Source organism: Talpa europaea (assembly GCF_964194135.1).
Source record: "Talpa europaea genome assembly, chromosome: 12".
Lineage (NCBI taxonomy): Eukaryota > Metazoa > Chordata > Mammalia > Eulipotyphla > Talpidae > Talpa > Talpa europaea.
The window spans coordinates 68,886,140-68,896,677 of record NC_140079.1 but is presented as its reverse complement, the minus strand read 5'-3'; the positions used below and the strand labels follow the sequence as shown (position 1 = coordinate 68,896,677).

The 10,538-nt window shown below is 52.7% G+C and overlaps 1 protein-coding gene across 1 annotated transcript in view; it reads left to right on the top strand.

Annotated features, from left to right (window-relative positions):
* Positions 1 to 1,254: 1,254 nt before the first annotated feature.
* Positions 1,255 to 10,538, top strand: part of FAM78B (family with sequence similarity 78 member B) — a gene marked incomplete at both ends in the record, with an annotated part of 68,871 nt that continues 59,587 nt past the window's right edge. Inside the window, one exon of the mRNA XM_084251309.1 lies at positions 1,255 to 1,517. Within this exon, the coding sequence (XP_084107435.1) occupies positions 1,255 to 1,517 (263 nt within the window). The remainder of the gene's footprint in view (positions 1,518 to 10,538) is intronic.

The window sequence follows — 10,538 nt, the reverse complement described above, 5'->3', positions numbered from 1 at the left end:
ACACACAGTGGTGGAAAGAAAAGCTTCCAGAGCAAAGTCTGAGAATGACAAAAGCATCTGTACCCAGACCTCACCCTTCTTCACCTTACCCTACTGGGGGAGCTCAACCCTGACTGCAATCTGATGACAGCATTATAAACAAGGGGCTGATCTCAGCTGCAGCTGTTCCCCTAACCCTCCAGCTCTAAACCTCCACTGGGCCGCGCCCCCCTAAGCGCCCCCGCCCCCCAGCTCTGGACCACGCACGCCCCGCCCTGCCCTTCCCTTCGCTTCCCTTCCCTCCCCACCCCTACCTCACCCATCCCACCCCTACCTCACCCATCCCACCCTCGCCCCCCAGAGCCCGATCCCCACGTGCCCCACGCCCACCGCGGGGCGCCACCTCCCGCAGCCCCGCCCCGCCTGCCCACGTGTCGGGCCCCACCCCAGCGCCCGCGGCCCTTTAAACATCCCCACCCAGCTCCGCCGCCCCCCCACGCGGACGGCAGCCGAAGAGGGACAAAACTCCTGGCGCACCGCCAGCTTCCTCCGCGGAGCCCGGCCCGGGCTGCCCAGAGCGTGCGGCCCTCCGGCGCGCCCGCCGCCCCCGGCCCCCCGGGCCCCCCCAGGCCCCAGCCGGCCGGAAGAGCGCAGCGGGGCCGCCGCGGGGCGGGGCGCGGGGGCGCGGGAGCGCGGGTCGCCGCCGCCGCCGCCCGGGCCGCTCGCCCGCCTCTGGTGCGCCGCGCGCGGGGGGCAGCGCGGTGCAGAGGTTCATGCAGCGGCGGCGGCTCCTGCTGCTGCCGCCGCGGAGGCACACAGACCGGGCGCAGCCGCCGCCGCCGGCCTCCGGCTCCATGCCGCCGCCGGCGCCGCGGCCGCCTCCTCTCCGGCGAGGGGCGGGGGGCTCCGGACCGAGGTGGGCACCACTCCTCGCCGCGCCGCTCCCCTCCCTGCCCTCCGCGCGGTCGCCGGAGCCGGCGGGGGCGCCCGCCGCCTCCTAGGAGCGCACGCTCCGCGCGCCCTGCCGGAGAGAGGGGGCGGGCGTGGGCGGGGGCGCGCGGGCGGCGGCGGGGCGGCCGGGACCCCGCGCGGCGGCGCGAGGAGGGGGCTTCCCCGGAGGATGCCCGGTGCTGGCGGCTCCAGCCTCCGAGGCGCGAGCTGAGCCGGACCCGGAGCGCGCGGCGCGGCGCCATGCCTGTGTGACGGGCACCCCCGGCTGCCCGCGCGGCCCCCCGCGCTGCCCCACGCCTCGCCGCGCCGGCGCCGGGAGGCAGGATGGGCTGTATCCAAAGCATCACCTGCAAGGCGCGGATCCGGCGGGAGAACATCGTGGTGTACGATGTGTGCGCCACCATCGACCAGTGCCCCACGCGCATCGAGGAGACCTCGCCCATCGTCCTGCGCTACAAGACCCCGTACTTCAAAGCCTCGGCCCGCGTGGTCATGCCCCCCATCCCCCGCCACGAGACCTGGGTGGTGGGCTGGATCCAGGCGTGCAACCAGATGGAGTTCTTCAACACCTACAGCGACCTGGGCATGTAAGCACCCGGCGGCGCGGCGCGGGAGCGGGGTCCCCTTCTCGTCTCCCCACCCCGACCCTCCTCCCAGCGCCTTCTTACCGCTCTCCCCATCCTCTTTCTAAACCTTCCTCCCGCCCCCTCTTCTACCTCCCTCCTCCCTACCCTTTTGTTTCAGTGACTGGGCGGGTGTAGGGAGGCTCCTCGCGAAGCATTTTCTCGTGGTTTGCTTCTCACTTTCCATAAACGCGGGGAGGACGGTGCGGGCGGGCAGAACGCGACCAGGAGGCTTGGAGAGTCGGAGGGGGAGGTGGCTGGCGAGAGCCCTGGGAGTTTCGGGGCGCCGCCTGTGCTTGGTGGGCTTCCCAGGAAGAGTTTAGGGGAACGTGTAGACAGAGGAGCGGGGTGGAGCGCGCGGGGCGCATGGGCTGTGCCGTGCGTCCTTTGGAGAAACCGGAGCGGGCTTGAAGGAGAAGGTCCTGGCTGTCCGGGCGGGACTTGGTGGTTCTGCCCTCGGCCCCTCTTATTTTGAATTTGAGACTTTATCCCCCCAGACCAGAAAGCCTGGGAGCTTTTTCATTGGGAACCACCGACCTAGCTGAACCGCCTCTGACTCCAGGCCCTCGGGCATGGTGGGGAGCAGGGCGCAGCCCGACGGAACAGGGCAGGGCTCATGGTCCAGTGCTAGTGGCCTCTGGCAGGGCAGCGCGGTGTGTGTCGTACGATCAAGGAATGTGTGGGTGTCCTGTCTTTCTAGGGTCTTTACTTACTCCAAAACTTTACTAATCGCGGCACTGGGAGGGATTCCCGAACGCCCACCTCCGAATCCAGTCGGCGAGCTGGGAGCTCTCCAACTTCTTTCAGCAGCACCGCTCGGTGCGCGCCGGCCTTAGCGGCTGTGGTGCAAACCCCCGGATCGTGGCGACTTCTCGGCCGCCAGGGGCCGACAGCCGGGGCCGGAACTGCAGGCTGCGGGCAGTCGCTCCGCGTCCAGGACTTTTTATTTACTAAATTTTCTTAACTCCTTCCCAGCCTCTTTTTAGAAGTAGACACTCAGTAGTTGGCAGCTGCAGTGGCTAAAATGTTTGGGGCCTGCATTCTACCTTGAGGTTATTATATAGGTCTGGAAACCCCCCCCCCCCTTAATTAGCCTGCAGCCTGTAGGGAAACCCTTTTCTGGAAAATTCAACCTCATTTCATTTATTAATCTAAAACTCTAGAACGCCCAGCTTTCGTCTATTGAATATGGCTATGGGGTGGGGGAGTTTCCAATTTAAAAGGTCAAGCCATCTTTTTAGCAGCAGTTTGAAGCCTTTTTATTACACTCTGAGAGCTAGTAGTTAGCACTAGTCATAGGTGCTAAAAAGAATTTTGACAGGGCGTTGTGTTTCCTCTCCCAGCCCGCCCCCCCCAACCCCCCTCCCCAAGAGTTTGAACTTTTTAGGCATAAAAGCACAGTCCTAGAGAGCCAGTTCATTCTTAGTGAGGACTTGAAAGTCTGGTGTCCTCTAGCCTCTGCACACTGTTTTATCTTATTGGACGGTGGCTGGATGTGAGAAGTGGGTGAATTATTTTGGGTGAATCACACCATTTCAAAACAGACACACCCTTCAAAGAATGATTATATTTGAACCCAGGATGTTTGTTTAGAAACCTATGATTTCCAACTAAGTTAGAGAAAGCCCCAGAGAGGGCTTTTGTCTCCCTGGCCTGGCTCTGATGGCAGTGTACAGCCTTGCTGGGGGGCAGTAATTGCAGCCTGCGCTTCTGTAAAGGAGGCCAGGAGAGACAGAAGAAACAGTCTCACATTTCCTGAGACGGCATAGCTAGGGCTCTCTGTTGCCTCACCTCTCCAGTAAATCAGGAAATCAAAAGCAAATAACTGAATAATTCTTTCCAAAAAAGAAAATATATTCAACCTCCAGAGAACCTGAGTTGAGCTATAATCAGACATGCTGGTTGAACTTCCTTAAATCTATAGGAGTGTATAGAACCAACTTGAATGGGTGTAAATTGGTGCTGGCACTGGGGGGACACCTGTTCCCGGATCCTTCCTTGCTAATTCTTGTCTTTGGGATTTAGAAAAAAGTTTTGCCTTTAAATTGCCTCTTTCACTATTTTAAGATTCTTGGTTTCAGCATGGTTGATATGGGAGAGCAAAATAGCCCCTAAGTAATCATAAATCTTATTGTTATAGATCCATGTCCACAGTTTACTTGTCTGTTCATGGTTGCTATAATTGTTCTATGTTTAAGGGCATTTTGGATCCCAGATTTGATTGAACCAATTTCCACAAAATGTTTATGCCTTGAAAACTTGGTGAGTGTCAACTTTTTAAGGGAAACTCCTGTTGCGTGAAAGTTACTTTCAGTTCTTTAGTTTATCCAGTACCTTGAGTGGAAAGAACACTGCAGGATGAATTTTCACTCCTGTACGATGCCCTTGTTATATGAAGCATGATTTGAGCATAGGGCATAGGTGAGAAAGCTGCCTTTTCAACATTTTAAAAGAGACTTTGCCAGAGGAAACCTACCACTTCAAGTGACAAGAAACCTCTACCCAGAGGCTTGAAAGAAAACATGTGCTTTTGTGCTTTAAATTTTCAACATTTCCAAGAAGGGGTTAGTGTCTAAAGGAGTATTTGAAGTAGATCATGGTGGCCAGAGCTTAATTTGAACTTGAACTCAAATGACTTGGAACTTCCTCAAGGGATCCTGTAGAAATCAGGTTGGTGAATTGGGTACCTATTTATTTCTCCTTTGGCCACAGAGAACCCTGCTAATGCATCCCTAATAAGATTGCTGCAAAGCTTCATCCTTCAGGGAGAAAGGTCCACAGGTTTTTCTCAATGAACCCATCAATAAACAAATATTTACCAAGGGCTTCCATTGCACAGGTGTCAGCAAGGACAAAAGAATAAGCAGCAGCTTCACTGTTCCTCTTTGGGGGTGAGAAATATGCTGAGAAAGCCAGCACGCCCCAGCAATATGGGAGAAATGCTGAGAAAGTGGTGGAGTCATGCAGGGTTCTCTAGAACTGTAAGGACTCATGCTGGACACCAGGGATGGATGAGATTCAACTAGGCAAGGAGGAGGAACTAATTCTGAAGGGGAAAACCAGTAAATGAATGGAGGTAGGGAAATACAAGGTCTTCTAAGGAGGCAGAGGTCACCTGGAGTGGAGCTTTCATATAGGAGATCAGTGGGAGATGAGGTCCGAATTGTAGGCTGGTGGGAAGGCCTAGCACTTGTGATCTGGAAAAGACAGGATTGAAGTCAGGTCTTCCTCACCAGACATTGTCAGGAGGCTCTTTATACTTTCTTTATCCCTCTTGGGCATGCGGGAGCTTTTTGGCATGAGACCTTTATGATGAAACAGTTGTAAATACCAGAGTACAACAGCCAAGAGGTTTCCTGAGTGAGGTTTGAGCAAGGAATGGGGCTTGCATGCTGTGGATGGATGAGGTGAAGCTGGAGTCACAGGGAGAGGGAGCAACACCTGCGGGTCCTACCAGTCTCTGAACCCACATGCGTATTCTTCTAAAGCTCTACGGTGACTCTGGTGAGCCCGGGCTTGGTGGTTTGGAAACCATTTCAGCTGCCAATATGGAGCACCTTGGCCTGCATAACACATTAGGAGGTCACCCTCGTCTGCTTTAGAAGCAGGCTCCACGCTCTCCCTCTTCCTCCTTCAGAGCCAGCGTTGTGGAGGATTTGACCCTCCAGAACCATCTCTGCTGTCTGCTCAGTTCAATCCACGCTGGTTTCTATCTACTTCAAAACTGTTCTTGCTCATCTCATTTGTGATTTCTGTGTTGCCATATCCAACACACACATTTGAGAGACACCTTTTCACGCAATATTCCACATTGTTGACAGGTTTCTTCATCTTGAATCACTCCTATCTTTTAAAGCACTTATGCTATTCTACTATTTCTCTTTTACCCCAAATTACAGTTCAGTGGGACGTTTCTCATTCTCTACTCTCCCTGGATGATTTCATCTATTCCAAGGTGATCCGTAGTCACCTGCAGTTTAGGTATGTTCATGTGGACACACAATTTCCACTTCCACTTAGAAAGACACTTCTAGCTTAATGTATCCAAACTGGAACACCTGACCTCCACTATAACTCCCACCCAAATCTGTACCTCTGCCATTCTCCCCCATCCTTAACAAATGACACCTCTGGTCCCTGAGTTGCTTGAGCTGGACCGTCTATGTGTCATCCTCACACATCCAGTCCTTCATCAAATCCTACTGACCCATCTCCAGTAGAGACCTGCAGTTCAACCCCCCCCGGCCCCCCATGTCCATCCTGCCTTCTCAGATCTGACCCCATCAGCTATCACCTGCTCCAATAGAGGCTTTCTAACCACTTACCCCTCCATTCTGCCCTCCCTCTGGTTTGTTCTCCATCAGAAGCCACAGTGATATTTTTAAAAATATAAATGCTGTTATGTTCCAGCTTAAACCCTTTAACGACTTCTCATTGCAATTGAGATAAAATTTCAAGATCTCTTCTCACTCTCTGATTTTCTGTCTTAAGCCTTGTCAGCCCATTTCCATTTCTTCAAAGGAACCAACTTCATCCCAATTCAAAACTTTTCCATGGGCGGCTGTCTGAAATGCTCTGCTTGCCTGCCCTTTTCTAGCTAATTCCTGTTCTTCATTGAGGACTCTCAGCTGTTACTGCCTCAGAGAGCGCACCCTGATTTCATAGTTAAATTAGGGTTCTTCTGTTCTCTTTAATAACTTATTACATATAGTCAGATTATAATAGCATGTTTGTATAACATCTGACCGGCCTGCTAGACTATAACTCCATGAAATCATATATTATATCCATTTCATTCTCTGTCAGCAGTGCTTGGCCCCTAGCAGATGTTCAATAACTACTTGATAAATAAATGGGCCATTTTTCTGACCTCAAATACTCTGTGTCCTCTTCAACAAATCATTTTCTTTCTTCAAAATTAGCTTTTCATTTGAAACCTAAAGCAAATCTCACAAATCACTGCAACACTGGACACCCCAGCAATTGCATAACAGATAAACAGTTTAACTTGCTATGCTTTTTATCACTTTTTTTCACCTTGCCCTACTGCATCAACTGCTCCCAGCTCAGGGCTATGTCTGTCACTTCCTCTGCTTCCCTGCAGTGTCTGAAGCCTCACTCTCGTCACCAGCCATAGAGTGGCACTCTGCTGCCCAAAGAGACATGACATAGAAACCTTGTCATCACACTCTGAACCTCCATCACCTGTCCCAGGACTGTGGACATGATGCATTGGCCACATTTGCTTAAGTGCCTTCCCTGGTAGGGTCATTACCCTAAAGCTCACTTCCACTCTGTTCCCAGGCATGCTGCCCGCACACGCAGCAAGGCTCTGAGTGACCCTCACTGGTCAAGAGAGATGCTTCCTTCAAGCATTTTGCTCTTAAGGGTCGGCTTGGCCATCAGTCCAGGAGCCAGATGTGTCTCCATGCCACTGGTGCCAACACCTGATTGCATTCCCATTACAACCCCAGTTAAGTTTTTTGGTTTTTTTTAAAGATTATTTATACAAGCACTGGGTACAGTCAGAAGCATGGGAGGGTGAGAGAATTCACCAGAGTCAGAGCAGGGAACAGAACAGGCAGAATGATGAAATACACTGCGGAGGGGAGCAGCGGGCGCGGCAGGAGAGGTCTGTCGCGCCATGTGGGACCCTCGCTGGGGGCCAGGGATCGAACTGGCGCTGCAGAGGCTGCGGGCAGCTTCACTACCCAGCACTCAACTGCTGCGCCACCAGGAGAGGCCCCCCAGTTAAGTTTCTTGAGATCTGGTGGTAACTAGAACTAGAAACACTGGAATCCCCAGTCTGGAGCATCAGATGGGAAAGAGGGATCCAATTCCCTTATGAAAGTCCTTAGTGCCCTTGAAGGGGAGATGGCCTAACCCTTTGCCTCTAATCTGCTAGATCTCTGCCAAAGAGGAGCAGCAGGGGATTAGCTGGTTTTATCAGTGAAGTATTAAGCTCACTGGATATAAAGTGCAACTCTAGGAGTTGGGGAGGTGAGAGCAACAGGGGAAAAGAAAAATGATTAGGATAGGAGAAGGGAAGAATTAAATGGAGAATTGAACAGAAATGTGGCCCACGTCCCCTGGCGTGCTAAAATACAGCTGCATGGAGGAGATGGAAGTGGTGAAGCAGAGACAGGTGAGCTGGGAGTGTGGGCAATTGCAGGGTGTCAGGGACCTTCCCCAAGGAAGGAGAGGCAAATGCTGTCTTTGGGACTAGACCTGCAGATGCTTCATGTGCCAGGTTCACAAAGAAAGCTGGCACTTAAGTTGGGAAATGCAGACTCTTGCCCAGTGCTCCAGTCTGGTCTGAGCTGTCCCACAGTTCTGTGAGCTGGATGGTCTCATGCATCTCACTTTCTGAGGAAGAAACAGGCTCAGAAGGCCAGAGGGCTTGCCTGAGGCCATTCACCCCTGGAGGGATTGAGCTGGGAATGACTTCTTACCCCTTGTCCGGCCTGTCTGTGCAGAGGCACAGTGTCACCTGGGTTGAGCCTAACAACTGTCAGGTTAGCATGCGTGTGAGTGGGCACTAAGGAGACCTGGCCTGTCTCTTTCTCTGGGAGCCACAAATCGAAGGAGATGAGAGCTGAAAGGACTCACTAAACTGTAATGCCATGCCCAGGTTACCAGGTTACCTGTATTCTGCTAGAGAGTGACTGTTACTACTCAGGGAGACCTGGATCACCCTCACAGGACAGACAGATTGTGGCCCTGTGGCTTCCCTGGGCAGACAAGTGTGCTCACTCTGGAGCAGGTGCCTGTCCCTCAGATGTTCCTCCAAGCCCCACTCAGGGTCACGGGTGAGGAGAATGCTTCATTTGTGAGTTGGAGCTGTTTTCCACTCATGTTATGAGTTGGGTGGTGGCTCTCCCTCACCCTACCCAGAAATCACCCTCCCACATCTGCTTGGAGTTTTGGTCTTTGGGCATAGCATCCAGGACCCTGGCCACTTCCCACCCCTGGGCAGGAGGCCTGCCACCAGACTTAGCTGCCTCCGCACAGGGACTGCCTGCGGGGCCCTGAGGTGACGAGCAGTGGGCACCAGGACTAGAGGCCAGGGTAGTGGTGGAGCCTGTGAACCATGCTGTTCAGGGTCAAGCAGGTTGTGGAACTTCCAGCCTGTGTAGACAGATGGGCCCAACACCTGAAATAATTTATGTCTAAAATTATTTAATGATTTTATTGTTATTACCGTTATTTAATGGGTCTCTTTCATGACTTTGTCTCTTTAAAAGGGCACCTCACATAATTAGCCTCGCAATAATCATGAACTATTTAGAACCCTCTTTGTTTCCATTTTATTTTATTTTAAAGATTTATTTATGCAATCAAGAGCTGGGGTACAGGCCAGAGGTGCAGGGGGTGAGAGAATTCACCAGAGACAGAGTGGGGAGCACAACAGGCAGATGGACTGAAATATACTGCTGAGGGGAGCAGCGGGTGAGACAGGAGAGGTCTGCTGAGCCATAAGAGTAGCTCCCTGGCCAGGGATCTAACTCGTGCAGTGGCTGCGGACAGCTTCATAGGTTGTGTCTTAACCCCTTGCGCCACCAGGGAGGCCCTGTTCCCATTTTAAATAAGCAAACTGAGGTCCAGAGAGATTAGACAGCATGCTCAAGGTCACCCTGGCAGGCGATGGCGGAACCTGGCCTGGTGCCCAGGCCTCCACACTCCTGCCCTAGTGCCCTCCTGTGCCAAGTGCAGGATCAGCCAGCCAGGGACCCGAGTAGGGGAGGGAGAGGTCATCCTCAGAGGATACTTTGGGGCCATCATTTGTGACCTCTGAAGACAGGGAAGGGTAGGTAGGAGAGCCTGGAATGCATTCAACAAAAGCTGTCAGATCACAACAAAATAAATAAGGTTTTGTAACATCTGATGGCACTTTGGCGAGGTTGCTGTGACAGGCCTGCCTGGGAAAGCCTCTGACTGGCTTCTTCTCATGGGGTCTGACCTTTCCAAGCCAGCTTGTGGGCCTGTGTCAGGCCAGGGTGCATGGAGGCTGTCAGAGGTCTGGCTAATGGGAAGTAATAAGTCAGCATCTTGTCAGCAGGCTCTGCAGTGCCCTGAAGGGGCGGGCAGGCCAAGGGGGTCAGGTCTCTGAGCACAAGTGGTGGCAGGAATGGGCTTTGGCAAGGCCAGAGCTGCCAGAAACAGGCACATTCCATGTTGCTTTGCTCTAGGTCTGGGGGTTGAGGGGAGGGGTTGGGACCTGGATATGTGGGAAGGAAGAGGGAGAGCTTGACAGGGATCCAGATCTGCTCATTCTGAGAACCTGTGTCATCATCTTTCAGCTGTTTACTGAAAGCCCCCAGCAGAGCCTCCATTCCAAAGTCCCACACTTGAAATGACTCATATATTTGCTTAAATTTTTACTTTTTTTTTTTTTGAAGGAAAGAAGGGATGTATACCCCCAAAAGACTAAACTCCAAACTCCCGTTGGAAGGTATCTTCTTGGCCTCCATAACCACAGAGCCTGTCTTTTGTGGGACACACCACACTCTAAGGAAAGAGCAGGTCTTGCTTATTGTCTGTGTCAGCTCAGTGATCATCACAACGACCATTTGTAGAACATTTCAAATCTATCTGCTGAATGCTTCATAGGCACTGTCTGAAGTGGGTACCATTACTTGCTCCACATTACAGTGGATGAAACAAGGCCTACAGAAGCTGGGTAACTTGCCTACCACTACCCAGCTAATAGGTGACAGAGTCAGGATCAGAAACCAGAATTCCATTGTTTTCTGTTACACTGCCTTTTAGAGGGCTGGATGAATCAATAAATGATAGCGTGAATGAATGAGGAAAGAAAGACAGAGTGTCCAAGATAATTGCATGAGTGCTTGCCTTTGGGGACGGGGCGGGGGGGCATGGAGGAGGAGGGAGTAAAAGCTTTAAACAAAGTGGAAATAGCCAGCTTCCCACCTCCCAACTGGTTTGCTCAGCTGGTGAGGACTTGGTGCTAATGAGACCAAGGTC